This window comes from Crocodylus siamensis, chromosome 5 (genome assembly GCF_052110815.1).
Source record: "Crocodylus siamensis isolate JL-2025a chromosome 5, ASM5211081v1, whole genome shotgun sequence".
Taxonomy (NCBI): domain Eukaryota; kingdom Metazoa; phylum Chordata; order Crocodylia; family Crocodylidae; genus Crocodylus; species Crocodylus siamensis.
Genome location: NC_143399.1, coordinates 8,473,212 through 8,488,803, shown reverse-complemented (window position 1 = coordinate 8,488,803; position 15,592 = coordinate 8,473,212). Strand labels below are relative to the sequence as shown.

At 37.3% G+C, this 15,592-nt stretch overlaps 1 protein-coding gene across 2 annotated transcripts in view; it reads left to right on the top strand.

The window, feature by feature from the left end:
• Positions 1 to 15,592, top strand: part of EPS15 (epidermal growth factor receptor pathway substrate 15) — a 97,348-nt gene that overhangs the window by 20,572 nt on the left and 61,184 nt on the right. For both annotated transcript variants that reach the window (XM_090048408.1, XM_090048409.1), the window contains exons 3-10: positions 3,154 to 3,243; positions 6,513 to 6,560; positions 8,057 to 8,152; positions 8,897 to 8,962; positions 9,845 to 9,970; positions 10,694 to 10,753; positions 13,770 to 13,970; positions 14,684 to 14,829. In XM_090048408.1, coding sequence (XP_089904534.1) covers positions 3,154 to 3,243; positions 6,513 to 6,560; positions 8,057 to 8,152; positions 8,897 to 8,962; positions 9,845 to 9,970; positions 10,694 to 10,753; positions 13,770 to 13,970; positions 14,684 to 14,829 — 833 coding nt within the window. The remainder of the gene's footprint in view (positions 1 to 3,153; positions 3,244 to 6,512; positions 6,561 to 8,056; positions 8,153 to 8,896; positions 8,963 to 9,844; positions 9,971 to 10,693; positions 10,754 to 13,769; positions 13,971 to 14,683; positions 14,830 to 15,592) is intronic.

The window sequence follows — 15,592 nt, the reverse complement described above, 5'->3', positions numbered from 1 at the left end:
ATTGTTCAGTTGTCTGTAGATTACCTGAAAGGAAAAGCTAAGGTATTTTTGCTGCTTGGTTTTTTTTAATCCATTAAATCAGTGGAACATGAAGTTAATAGTATTTGAGTTTGCTCCACTAATAACAGATGCCTGTTTATGATGGTGACTCTGAGGAGTTGCAGAGGATGGAGTTGAAATTGTTAAAAAAAATAGTCTCTGCTGACTCTGAATATTCCTGAAAGAATGAAAAACCTGATCCAACCAGCTTTTTCTGAATGGATGCTAAGCTCACTAGTTCTAAGTTAAAAACAGAATCTATTGCGCATGCAACTGAGCTTAATGGAAGAGCCTTGACAGCATTGTTGCATCTAGCATAGGCATCTCTTTCATCAGGCCAACCCAATTTATTTAGAAATGTTGGGGGAAAGGCAGCCATAAACTTGCAAAGAGGCCATTAATAAAAGGTATGGTAAGTGAAACTGCAGTTAAAGGAAGGCAATTAATTGATGAGATTTGTTTGCTTCTCTATTTTTAAATAATTGGTAAAATAAGTAAATAAAGAAGTCTTCTATATACCTTTACTACAATCAAAATGTACCTCCAGAAGTGGAACTACAACCTGTTAGAGAGTACCGTCCAAGTGTTGAATCATCAGGGCATTTTATGCAAGCTTTTATTAAATGTATACATTGAATACTTCAGATAGTCTGTTGTATTGAACAGTGAAGATTGTCCAGTTCCTTTTGGAAGCTAATCATATATTCTTGATTTAAAAAATCTATAAGATTATAAATGATGCTCCCCGTTGAAGGCAAAATATTGGAGAAGTTATAGCATGCTAGCAATGGTTCCTAGCAAACTATCCTAGCATGGATTCATACTAGCCATTCTCATTCTATTCTAGAGAAAGTCACAAATAATAATAATCTGCAACTACATAATAAACCTCAAGTCATTTTAAATAACTGAATAAAAGAAGCCTTTGGGAGTTACTCAATGTGTTCTTGGCTCTAGAGTCTGGAGCTATCTTTTTATAACACTGGAGAAGCTTTGATTTGAAACATGGAGGTAAGAATTCCACATGTGTTTCTGATTTCCCTTCAAGTTCATTTATCTGAATGTTGTTTGATTAGGCTCTTTCTCTTTGAAGAGTAGTAGAAGGGAAAAGGGTCCTGTCACTACATCTGTTTCCTCTGTTTAAATTCTTTCATAGCTGTCACATTCTGTAGAGTTTTTCAGGGCATTGCAGTTCATGGCAGGGAAAATAGTTGGGTTTTTAAATAAATAGTGACATGCTACTTTAGCTATACAACACAACTTGTTTTTTTACAGCAATGTCTACACTACCTGGTATACATCTAAATTTGAAAATTGGACTTGGTGACATTAAGTCACACATCTGGAGGTTTCTAAATTCTTCCAAACTAATGATCCCCTGAGGGATTTTGTTGCCTTGCAGAAGTGTGCGCATAGGAGAGCATTGTTTGTTCAGCTGAGCCAACTTGATAATGCTTCCCTGAATGTTGCACTTCTTTCAGTTCTCCCGGTACTTTTACCTATTTCAAGTACATTTTAGTTAGGTCTCAGATGAACAGTTGATCATGAATTTGGGTTTTTGAGGGTCCAAAGTTTGAGAACAAAAAAAGACGTTGATGTTCTCAATTTGAATATCTGTAGTCACGCATCTGTAATTTGATTTGTCAGCCTTTGTTGCCCTTCACAGAAATTTAAAAGTAATTTCATCTGGAAGAATAAAAGCAACTTAATGTTTTGAGTTTATTTTTTCCAGTATGAGAAATGGGTAAAATACTTTGCTGCTTTAGTCCTTCAGATGACATCCTGTCCTAGGGACCTAAGATTTTGTTGTAGTGCTCTCACGTAGTATTGTAATAGGGACCCTTTAGGTACCTTGGATGTGGTTATCAATCATCTACCCATGTACATTGTTTAGAGCTGCTGTTATTAGTGTGCTATTGAATATAGGTTTCTTTAATTTTTTTTTTAATTTGACAGTTGCTCAAAAGCCTTTATTTTTAGTTGATGAGCATGTAATTACAGTGGGATTGGGCATGCTCAGCACCAGTTACTTCCATATTATAGATCAGGGGTTGTCAGCCAGGGGTATGCACATGCCCGGGGGTATGTGCGTGCAGGCAGGGACGGAGCACACCATGCTCCATTCTGTGCTGCTACGCAGATGCTGCCCGCCCAACCAGATGCGGGGGGTGGGGGGAGCTTGCACGTGGTGGCTGCTTCTGCTCCACATTCAGCCGTGTCCCCCCCCCCCCCCCCCCTTTCCCCTCCCGCTCCACATCTGGCCGCCGGGAGTACATCAATCCAAAAAGGTTGAAAACCCCTGTAGATAATTAATTTGATGTGGGAGTTTTTACTTTCTGTCACATTTAAAATGGTCTGTAGTTGTGGATAAGCATTTTGCCTATATTACCACACGTGGTAAGTTCAGTTACTAACTTGTAAACAGCCCTTGAAACGTCACTAAGTGCTTCTATAAATGATGAGATAAATGAGTGTCTTGGGACTTCAGAAAAGTGATATCAGACTCTAGAGCTACCCTAGTTGACTTCCAGTCAATAAGTGTTTTGCTTAGAATAGTATTTGGAATTATCTTTTTAATAAAGGTCTTGTATATGTGATGGAAAGCTCATTCAGCATTTTTTAATAATTAGATGTAAATATTACTTGTACTGAGATAAGGCTGAAGATATATGCTGAATATCTTAAATGTAGCTAAGATTTTATTTTGATTAGTTGACTTAATATTTAATATGACTATAATACAGCTAAATGTATGTGTAAACAACTGGAATGGATGTGTTTTTCACCATGGGGGAATACACTGTTAAGGTATATGGTTTCTTGTACATCTGTGATAGCATTCAAGTAATAAAAAATTGGCTTGAACAAATTATATGTTAGGCCCCTGGTTTAACTTGGTTTGTTGTACACACACAGACATAGTCCAATAAAAATATTAATGTTTAAATATTGTGGCATTCTACTGTGTGGTTTCTTCTAGTGTAAAATACTGGAGAAATATGTGAAAAAATGTAATCATCATTAGTGTAAGAATATAATCTTCTCTGGTAGCTTATTATAGAAATGTATAGGAGCAATGCAAATAGCTAATCAGTGGTGAATCCTTTTCTACAGGTTGATACTGCTAACACTGGAAGAGTGTTGGCTTCTGATGCTGCAGTTTTCCTAAAAAAGTCTGGACTGACTGACTTGATACTAGGAAAGGTATTATTTACTTAATGGAAAATTTTGCTCCTTTTATTCTGCTGTCTTTCTTTTGTCGTTGTCCTCTAAGAATTAAAGTACTCAATAACAACCTGAGTGTGTGACTTTCTCTTGCACCTTTCTCCAGAAATGCTTTTAAAAATTCCTTTTTAATAGGGAGTGCACAAGATGTTGTGGGGAGAATAGGCATAACCTGAAAGTCTTCAGAGTTATTCCTCTGTCAATTAGGGTCATTTCTTAAATGGTTTGAGGCAGATCTGTAGTTGTTGTGCCTGGGCATTGTTAGTCCATTCACTTTTTATAGTGCTTTTAACCACTTAGGCTAGGGACAGAAATTATACATAAACTGGTGTAAGTGATTGGAAACTAGTGCAAATCTGTAACACAATAGGGCTAAATACAGACAATCAGAAAGCCTGAGGCTGAATTGATTCAGTCTTTGCAGGTTAGTCTAAGCTGCCTAGATTGAAACGGTAAGCAAATGAACACACATTCACTTTTGATTCAGGAAATGCAGCCAGATGCCTGCAGTGGTTCAAGCCAGAAGCCGGGGGGCACTAGAGCATGCCTGCCAGCCACTGCCAAAGGGGAAAGAAGGGAGAAAGCCCTGCTGGAGCAGAGGGGGTATGGCCAGGCCCCAGCCCCTGCTTGCGTGGGGGTGGGTGCACAGGAGAAGGTAGTGACATTGAAATTATAAAAGGTTGAACAAGAATAGTTCTTTCTCTATAAACTAAAGAGCTATAAATGCAGCCTGGGCTGTGTGTTTGCTTACTCTCCCTGCTGCCCCTGAGATCTCTGGGATTTGTAGTCCACAGTGAGAGTAGCGGGACTGCTCTCAGCAACACTGAGGGTTGCTTGTCAGTTCTTCCTGCTTCCAGGCACCTCTGGGATTTGTAGTCCACAGCCCCAGCCAACAGTAAGTTTTCAGCAGGGAAGGGTGCTCTGTCTCCAGGGGAAGCTGAGTTTGTCCCCCCTTCCTGGCTCCAGACCCCAGCTGGGGTTAACCTGGGGGGGGGAAGGGTGGCAGTGAGCCAGCCCTACTGCTCAAGCTAGGGAGCAGAGGCGCAAGGCCAACCCTTCTCTCTGGAGCAGACAGCCCAGCCCAGGGATGAAAAGCATGCTGGGGTGCTGGGGGACTCTGATTTAACTTAAACCAGGAAGGGGGGCTGGGACAAAAATTTCATAAACCAGTTTGACCTAAATTGGTTAAGCCTGATACTGCATTCAACCAGGTTTATCTTAAACCAGTTTCAGCCATTTTGAAACTGGTTTATATGCACTGACCTTCTGTTCTGTTATAGGTTTAAACCAGTTTCTGATCACTTAAATCAATTTGTATGTAACTTCTGTCCCTAGCCCAGAAGTTCAGTGTGCATAAGCCACTTTCAAAATAGTTGAAATTGGTTTAAGATAAACCTGGATGGGCATGGTATCAGATGTAACTGATTTAGGTTAAATCAGTTTACTGAACTTCTGTTGCAGATACACCCCGTATTCAAGTTCACGCAGAGACCCCATCATCCCAGGATGCTTGGCACCACCCCGTGAACCCCTCTTGCAGGGTGAGCAGGCTAGTCATGGCTCAAGCAGTCTGCTCCAGCCAAGTGGGGAGGCGTGCTGTAGTATTTCCTGGCTTCTGGGCCTGGGCCACTTCAAGCATGGGGCTGTGTTTCCAGAATCAAAAGTGAATATCTGTTCACTTCCTTATTGGTTTGATCTATGCAGCTTAGACTAACCGGTGAAGATGGGATTTGATTCAGTCTCAGGCTTTTTGAGTGTGTTTAGCATTAAAGTGCTATTCTGCCTATTCATGGCCTAAGCCTCCTCATTTTTTTTTGCATTTGATGAAGTGAGGTCTGGCTCACAAAAGTTTAGGCTTCTCTGATTCAGTTAATCTTTCAACTGAATCTCTGCTCTGCCTAACTCCTTTAGCAGATATACAGCATTGTGTCTACTGCTCAAGTAATAGCAGGACTGAGGCTTGAGCCAGCAAGATTTTAAGCACTCCTGTAGGTCATTGAGCAGTGCAGAGTAATCTTGACCTCAAATATCCCATAGACATGTAGCCAATAAGTAACCAAGCCCGTTGCTATAAATGGTAGGAAACTTTGTTAATACAGTGAGCAGATACATTTGTAAACCTACCCTGTTTTTATATTCTTAGTAATAAACCTATGTGCTTAGTTTTGATTTTCTAGATAATTTTTGAGCGGCTACCTCAGTTATAACATTACTCTGTATAAAATAACCCTAGTCTGTAATAAAAATTCAGTATAGTGTGTTTAGTGCCATAGTACATGAAGGAGATTAAGCAGTGGTCTTAAATCTAGTTTCTGTAATATTGACAAACAAATGTATAATTAGCTTGATACACTAAATTAATTAAGCCATATTTGAATGACAGTATTTTTCTTGTAATATACTGAATTTATAATACTAAATCCTGTTATGTATTTCTTTGTTTTTCTGATGGGATTGCTAACTTTGATTTCTTGTCTTGATCTTTCATGTTTGACAGCAGCAAAAGCAACTTAAGAATGAGTTCAGGTCTGGAGAAATATCTGGAGAAATAAGTAACAAGGTTCCTGGATCCCAAGCCAAATTTTAATCATTAGAGACTATAATAGCTGGCTATAGGAGAATTTTCCTTGACAATATTATCATAGAAAGTTGTAAAGCCAGCTATTATAGACTCTAACAATTAAAATGTTGTGAACTCCATTCCTGTATTACTGAGACACCCAGAGGGCTCTTTAACCCTGAAACGCTTATCTTGTATCTTGTGCACTGTTAAATTCAAAATTTAATGATATATTATTGGAATCTGTTTTCTCTTTGTCAGAGGATCGGAGATCATTGGGCCTGATTGACAGATTTTATGGAAAGTGTGAAGTGCAAGCTGCTGAATGAGTATGAGTTAGAATATAAAGAACTGGATCAGTTTCATCTGAACAGAAAGGAGAATTTGGCCCACTGTCTGTCTTGCTTGCTTGGTGCATGTTGGCAGTTTGACAAATTGTTACCTAATAGATTCAGATTGCATTACCCTTTATGTCTGTTTTTCAGTTTATGTAATGCTTAGTTATATAAAATAGTATTTAAATAATGGCAACAAAAATTATAATTGCTGGCATAAAAGGTTTGGGATTAAAATTCATATGAGGATTCCATTCCCTACACAAGTGGGACAAGGTTTTGGCAAGTCACAGATTTTCAGACAATGTTATCTGATTCTTACTTCGAAATGCTTTCTGTCATTTTAATCTTAGATTTGGGATTTAGCTGATCAAGATGGCAAAGGTATCCTGAACAAACAGGTAAGAGTCTTAATTGTAAGGGAATTTATTTGATAGGTTAAAAAATGTATATATATGAACCATAAGCAAGATTAACAAATAAAGGAGGAAAAAAAATAAGAGTGGAATATTCTGTAGTTGTTTTTTTTCAATAAAAAACTCTGTTTCCAGTTTAAATGTCATCCACAATAAAAATAAAAAACCCCCAAAAACACCCCACACACAAATCAAAATTTGCCTATATTTTGGTAAAATTGTGCTTTCTTTAGTTCCTTTCTGGACTGAATACAACTTTACAGTATAATAAACTGAAAATTGGTGCTATATTTGGAATAATTTAAGAACCTTTTATGAGGCCCATTAACCTGTTTTCTGGTCCTCCTTGAACAAACTGTTTGCAGAACTGTAAATTTCAGTGGCTTTATTTTTCTATTTAAATTTCTGTCAGCTATTTTTTTCAAATTCCAGATCAGTAAGGTGTTCAGTGTTTGAAAAAGAGTCTTAATCACGGATGGCTTTGTGTAGCCATTGCCAAGATTAGTCAATCAGATGTGCAGTTTATCTTGCATTCCACCAAAATAGCCAAAACTCTGCTTTAAACCATCAGAAAGGAAGCTGCCTAATCCCATGATGATGGCAGCTCTTCCTTTTTCTAGCTACGAAATAATACTAAAAATAACAAAGGGTATATTAAATGCTTCCTAGTTTTTTCCCAAAATAGGTGCTTGCTTTACTTTTGATGCAGTCTTATTTAGTTGTCTGCCATGAGAAGACAGTAAAGCTTTATGGTGACTTGAGAAGGGGAAAACAAACATATACCCCTTTTTTTTCCTTCTTATGATATAAAATGATCTTAAATGTCCCAAAAAATGGTGATGGGCTTTTTGTATTTTACAGTGGAGATAATTATTGATTTCCCCACCTTATCTGGAGACCTCTAGGTTGAGAAGATTCAAAGCCATTCCCTTTCATTTAAAGTGCAGAGCCCACATATGTGGGAGTCCAAGAAATATCTGGAAAGATGACATTTGATTCAATGATAAATCAAAGGCAAGCAGAAGAGAATTCTTCCTGTTTTACATGCCTGCAATACAGAGAAGCCAAAAAGTGGCATGCCATTTTTTTTTCCTTTGCATCCATCTTTTTCTGAAGACTGCTTCCAAAATGCCCCTTTGTCATTCCACTGGATAAAAACAGAACTTCTTACTTGCTGTTCTGGTAAATATTTTGCTAGACATTTCAGTTTTTTAAGATTTACTAGAATTGCTGCTGCATAATGCCTTAAATTATTGACTTGTGATCATTACTTCTAATTTGCTGCTGTAAGTCATTTGAGCATAGCAATAGCTTAATAAAGTGTATTAACATAGCATATACTGTTAAAACCAAATCTTTTGTGTTAAAATAATAGCAGGTGTGTCAAGGCTAGAAGAACTGAAAGCTAATTTCAAGCTTTTTTCTGAACTTAATTTACTTTAGTATAATAAATCCTTTAAATGTTTTATTTTCCTCCATAGGAATTTTTTGTGGCTTTGCGACTTGTGGCCTGTGCACAGAATGGATTGGATGTTTCCCTGAGTAGTCTTAAATTGCCTGTTCCTCCACCTAGATTTGTAAGATTCTTTAAACAACATCAACTCATTAACTTAAGTACTTTTACAAATGAGTAGGTTTAGTGTTTGCTATGAGCATCTTTATGGAGTAAATCTTAGTGATATTTAAAATAAATGAGAAGAAATGAAGGCGATGTGAAACTGAGTACATTTTGTCTCATTTCACTAGAAGCTTGGGCTAAAAAATGTTTAGTCCTAATAATGTCTGTTGCATAGTTGATTTCCTACTTAAACACAAAAAAATCATGCCTGAATTCTAGAATAGCTGTGAAGCTGTGGGCAAGGGTTAGGTTTTGCTTAGAGGACTTCATGGGGAATCTGCCATGGTACTCCTTTAAGCTGCATACAGCTGTGGTGCTATTTTTCTTTGATTTCCAATAGCATTCAGTATCCCCCCGGTTACAGAGTGGCATTCACACAACTTAAAACGCACAGTGTGATAACCAGATTTTACTGTTTTGTTGGTTTACTTTCTTGGGGTTGTTGGAAATGGAAGTGACTGTAACAGTGTGTGTCCTTTGCTGGTAATAAAGCTGTAGCTATATTTAAGGTTTACTGAGAGTAGAACAAATATGCCGCTTTGAATTTCTCACCCTACATTACTGGATCTTTTCTCAAGGCATAATTAACTAAATTGTGACTGTAGATATGGGCAACAAAATTGCTCAGATGAAATGAAAGCTATCTTGCCAAGAAGTTTTTTTATATCTAAGTTGGACATTTTTTTGTTCCGTTTTCCGTTAGAGTGATACAAGCAGTCCATTGCTGATCAGTGGAACAGCATCAGCTGATGTCCCTTGGGCTGTCAAGGTAAGCTAAAAGGTGTCAAAGATTGGTATGTGGTCTGGTCACCACTTTATTTATTTATTCTGTAAAAATAAATAGAAAATCTAAATTTGAACATATGTAATGACTAGTATAGCTTATTTCAAATCCTCAAGTATAATATTACAGATACTGGATTGCCTTCTAAATATGATAACCGCCTTTTGTGTTAGCTGTATTGAGACATATTAAAATTTTTCGAAACAGTTTTTGTGGACTTCATGAACCTGATACATCTTAGAATCTGGTTATATATTGCAAATGGGAAAGTTCTTGGTGGAAAAACTATTAGCAAGCTTTTCAAGTTAATTGAAAATTGATACACCAAACAATTTTCAGTCTCTTCTGAGTTTTGTTTGGTTAACCTTTGCTGGGCTGTTGCATTTAATTGAGAAGTCACTGAGTGAATAAATATCTATTTTTAGTTACTACACAGGTTTATAAGAGACTATAAAATTTTATAAAGAAGGCTAAGGTTACAAAACTAAGTACTGTAAGCAGGAAATGGTGATAAATTTTATCTTGGTCCCTTTGGGCCTATGCTTTACAGTAGGGTGGAATAATATGATCAAGTAAGACTTCTGACTTGCGTCCACGTACGGCATGTTTTTAAAAGCTTTGCTTAAAGCCAGTTTAAGTTATTTGAAAGCCTAGTTGATTCCCATAGATTTTGGATCAATCCTTATTTGAATTACTTGAGAGGAAATATGTAAAAACATATAAGATGGTAAATTCCTTGTGACAGGAGCTGTCATATAGCCTTTGAATACTCATTTTTAAAACACCAATTCTGAAATATCTGCCATTTCTTAGGTTCTGTGCTTTAAGTATTTCCATTAGCAATATTTCTCTCTTTTCTATTCTCAGTTGGAAGACAAGGCCAAGTATGATGCTATTTTTGACAGTCTGAATCCTGTGAATGGATTGTTATCGGGTGAGAAGGTGAAACCTGTACTGCTAAACTCCAAACTACCAGTGGACATACTAGGAAGAGTAAGCCTATCTCTAACTACATTTAGTAGGCTATTGATGTGGTTTATGCATTATTACTAACAATAATAGTACTAATTACAACTATGTTAATTTATTCAGATTTAACATTTTTTTTGTTAACAGAAATGGCTACTTAATACAATTCAAAATGGCCACATTTTAGTTTTACTGAATAGCATATATGTAAAATATAAGTTTGGTATCATGACTAGTTTTACGAAGAGGTTAGATTATAGATTTGTTTTGAATGGTTTGGATAGGGATGATCCTAGAGGTCTTGATGACCCTACAGGTCCCTTCCAGCCCTACTTCTCTGATTCCAGTGAATAAACTAAAACTGGCAGTAAAACATTTTGTTTCAAAGGTTATGTTTAAACGTAATCTGTGAAATTAGCATATTAATCTCCCTTTTTAATATGTTGAATCTTTGTGTTTTGGTCTAATTTAACATTGACTTAGAATATTTATCTTGTTCTTTTCTCTTCAGAAAAGTACCTATCTTGATGAAAACACACATTGCAGGCTAAAAAATAGTTCCTTGAATGTATGGAGTCCAAGAAAAAATAGTGCAGTGGGGGGAGAGGGAGTGTTTTTTTGTTTTGTTGTTTTTTTTAATCCAAGACCAGATAGGAGGTTTTTATTCCCTTTGTTTGGTAGAGTGCATATGAAGGCAGAGGAATAACAATGTATGCAAATATCCATTTATTTTGGTTTTCTCGTAAGGTTTGGGAGCTAAGTGATATTGACCATGATGGAATGCTGGATCGAGATGAGTTTGCAGTTGTAAGTACATCGTTCCATTGAGTTTCAGAGTTCTGGCAACCTGATAAAAGAAAAAAATGGAAAAATGTGAAGCTCTGAATGTTGCTTTTGAACATAAACCTGTTTTGCTATCTTTACCGCTACTCATTATCTTAGCACAGACGGTGGTATTCATATATATTCCCCATTAGATTTCATAGCCTGTACTATTTATTATCTTCCATCGTTCCACCTACCATAGGTAGCGTCTCCCAAGTTTAAAGAAGTGGGGTTTTTTTGTCGTTGACAAAATGTGGAGTTAAAGTCTTTAATTATTTTGAGGCACTGAGTTATAGCCGTGAATCTAAAGTACTTACAAATTAATTAAAATTGAATTTCTTTTTTTCAGAAACAAGATCTTTCTTTTTATTATAGCATAACATAGCATCTGACAAACTACATTGTTGTCTACAAAACCTTGTGCCTCTCTGAACTGATTAGGCTATAAGGTGCCACCCAGCCCTAAGCTGTACTTTATCATGTGAGACTGTTTTTTAAGGGTTCTTCAAATATTCTTTTTTGAAGGCCATCTTGTGCCTGTGGGGTTTAAGCTAAGCTTCCCTTTGGGTAGAGACATTTTGAGCAAAATTGCTGTTGCCTCTTGTGGAAGGTGTTTTGTCTTGAAACAAATGATTTTTCTTGTTTGCTTTTTTCTAGTTTTGTTGGCAAAAGTAATTTTATGTACATCTTTATATGTATTATACCTGTCATCAAGCACTCTTTAGAAGCTCTTATTAAACATTAGTGTTCTAACTTTTGTCACTGTAGGGTTTTACATTTTGTAAAGAATGAAATAAGGAGTTACTTGAAATAAAGTATGATAGGATCTAGGAGCTTTTAATTTGCTAGTAACTGCAGAACAGGATAAAAAGAAAAGTATAAAAAAAGCACAAAACCTTGACTCTGCGTAATTTGTTAGTCATCTTCCCTTGCTATAGTGCCCATCTTTGGTTCAGTTCAAGATTTTAGTCTACCATATATAATACATTTTCTTAAGTTGGGATAGATCAAAACTGAGGTATAAAATGGAGCAGGCATTCAGTGGCTTTAATTTGAGGGTGAAAAAGAAACCAAACATTTATATTTTTTTCACTGATGTTGTCAAGGGTTTGTGTTCAGCAGTTTGGAAAAGCAGAGAGAAAGGAATTATATAAATAGGGTGGAGAGAAAATTACTTTTCGGTTAAAGCATATAGTTTTAGTAGTATAAGTTTAAAAATGTTCGTATGGTAAAACTCATCCCACTGTATAAAATAAAGTTAGTTTTCAGCAAAGAAAATGTAATTGTCTAACTGGCCTTTAATCTGGGTATCCAGAAATTGTTTAAACTATTATTACTCTTCAAATATAAATAAGAGCTTTTTCCCACCTCATCGAACTAAAAAGGTTACTAGAAAAACACTACCTTTCCATCTCATTCACTATCAGTATTGAAGGTGGTGTTCAAACTCTCATGTAATCTTAAGGGGGGATAGCTATAGGAGTGCTTTTCTGGAAGGTAGAGGGGCCCACAAAGTACTGCTTTTTTATTGTTCCAGTGAATGCAGCTGCACTGTTACATACTTTAAATTAATCTAATGTCAGCACTTCAAATATTTAGTAATTCATTTTAATTTATGGACTTGGTTTTACTTTTTAAGTTGCCAAGATTTAAACCACAATGATTAAATTACGTGAATAATAGAGTGAAAAATAGAACAACTAGGTGGAATTTTTCCTGGGGGACCAATAAATATGAAAAAATGTCAAAATATTTAGACTTGTCCTGGACTTTAAACGTTTGAAACATTTCCTTTTATATTCACAGGTGCAAGTGGCAGTTATGAGTCAGAAATAGCCAGGGAGGTTGTCCACTTACCAAACAAAAGACAAACTAAAATTTAATCTTAAGAGGCATTAAGTGGAATTCAAAGGAGGACAAATGGTTAAATATGGCAGGTCAGAGAAAAGAAGATAAGCTGCATTTTGAGAGATCTTGGAGAAAATTACCTTTTAAAGGGTGTTACCAAATCAGGATTTCTTATCTGTTCTCAAATTCTTGCTTTCAGGAAAAGAGAGGACAGTTTGGGGTTTGAGTTTTTAGGCGAAAGATGTGCTGTTTTGTCTTCGTGATACTGTCCCTGTACAGTTGAGAGGCGGAAGAAATCATGGTTGCACCCTTCTCCTTGATTAACTTTCCAAAGGAGTTTTGTCTTGTGTTTTTAAATGCATGTCCAGTAGAAATATTGAAAAAGAAGGTTATGCTTGATTATTTTTGTTGAGATACTCCTCTATTAATGTCTAAGCCTAGGCAGAAACATTAATGTGACAAGCCTGCCCTCTCCCAGTTCCTGGTGCAACAAAGCCGCGAAGCGGCTCTGAGCTGCAGCCTTCAAAAAGCTGGAGTGGGCTGGCAGCTGGGGAAATGGAGACTTCTGTTGTGTGCCCCCCACCCCCACAAGACCCCAGCTTGCAAACTGCAGGGGGCTTGTGTGGCAGGGGGCTCCATTCCTCCACCTGCCTCAGTTCCCACTACGGTGAAAAGCTGGGCAGTTCTGAGCTGAAAGCCAAAACCCAAGAGTTTTATTCATTAATGAATTTATCCTTACACTGTCACTGTGATGTAAAAGTGTGTGATTATTTCTTTTTCAAGATGGTGACTTGTCTCGTAGATCACACAGGAAACCTGTGTTTGACCAGAGTCTGGAGTCTTTGACCCAATCCAATATTTTAATCTTAAGACCACCTTTCCCTGCATCACTTCTAAAACTGAGGAAAGAAATTGGCTGCTGAGTTGCTTATCTGTCTGTGAAGTGGTATAGGGACTATAAACAACTGCATAAGTTGTCAAGAGAGGAGAGACGTAAAAGACCAAGGTCAAGAAGGCAGGAAAAACTGATCGACAACTTTTTTGTGAAACACTAGCTACCTTAAACTTGCACAGATCGTACACTTCTGCTGCCTTTAGGCCACTTCTTATTGAGTTCACGCTGACAGCTATGGTTTGTTTTCACATTTAGGCCATGTTCTTGGTGTACTGTGCTTTGGAGAAGGAACCAGTGCCAATGTCCTTGCCCGCAGCTTTGGTGCCACCTTCTAAGAGAAAAATTGTCAGTATTCCAGGACCAATGCCATTCATTCCACCTTCAGCATCTGCTAAAGATTCTCATCAGTCCTTGCCATCTGTAGGCATGTTACCTGCCAAGGCACCTGTCACACAGGTATGGGTTTAGAAATTAATAGAGTCAAGGAGAGAGAGAGAGAGAGAGACTTCATGCAGCTGGGTCTGATGGTTCAGACTACCTGGATCCAGTTGGTTTTCTTCCTGTCAGAGTGTTTGTAAAATTGGAGAGGCTGGTAGGGAACAAGATTGGGGTTAAGAAAAAAATATTCCTTAATTCAAATATATGTACCTGAAGACTTAAACCAAATAAGAGTGATTAAAAATGTATGCTAAGACTATAGCTTTAAGATGCTTTTAGTAAAATTCCTTTCTTTGTAGCATCAGCCATACAAAAAGTCAGAATATTAACACTAAACATTAAGAGAACGATACGTATTTTTAAAAAATAAACAAGATGATAGCCCAAGTATTCAACTATATAAAATTCAATTGCTTCACATTTGTGCAAGTATTGTGCATACATTGGGTTTGCAGATGAGTGAAAATGAAGTAGTAAGCAGAGACGATGGCTAGAGATGAAGTTCAAGCATGTCCATTACAATGAGGAGCTGGGTCATGTCTTAAAATCCCCCATTGAGAAACTGCGAGAGGAAAACCACTGGGGAAAAAGCTTGTCAAGATTATGTTAATTGCAGTTGCTTTTTGCAGAAAGTATCATAATCTGTAGAGGTTTTTTTGGTTCATATTTTATTAAGATATTAAACACTTTCAATATAGAGATTTTTATGTAGTGTATTTTGTTTTCCTTAGTGGGTTGTATCACCTGCAGACAAAATCAAATACGATGAGATTTTCCTGAAAACTGACAACGACATGGATGGCTTTGTCTCTGGTGTGGAAGCTAGAGAGATATTCTTAAAGACAGGACTTCCTTCTGCAGTACTTGCACATATCTGGTAAGAGGCTTTCCCCCTCTAACACCAGTTTGTTGTGGTTTTTTAAGTCTCTGAAATAGTGTTTGTGACAGGTAAAGTAATGACGTTCTTTGAAGTATTTTGCTCAACCACAACGTTTTTCGTGAGTAGCAGCATTGTACTGCATTTACTGCTTCCTTTGACCAATAGCTTGCCTGTATTTAGTGGTGAGAGTGGTCACTTCTGTGACAATTCACTCTTTGGCTGGGACCTAGTTAAATCTCAGTTTTGTGATTTTTTTTTTTTTTTTTTTTTTTGTGGAGAAACTGCAAAGAATGATGACCTCCATAATGACCACGAAAAATGGCATCAGCTGCAAGTTTCCAGGAAATTGACCAAAAAAGCAAATTACCTTAATAAAAAGAAAATGCTGACTCCCCAGTGGGAGCCAGTGGTCCTTGCTGTTGCTTGGCTTTGCAGTCTGCCTGGAAGGGGAAGGCACCAGCTGGCGGGGTGGCATGAAGGGCAGCCAGCAGTCAAGATGGTAGCCACCCCCTTGTCCTTCTTTCTCCTGTGGCCTCTGCACCAGTTGGTGCTGAGGGGTGGGGCTGCCATGAAATACCCACAGAATCAGCTCTGTGCACTGTAAGTGGGCCATGCAAATTGCTTTCTCATGCCATGAGTTCGGTAGATCTCTACTCTTTGGCTTTGTTTCTTAGATGCTTTCAAAACATCAGTTACAGAAGTAATGCATAGGAATTCACACTGGATCAGATCTAAGGCCTGTCGAATCTGGAATGTTGTC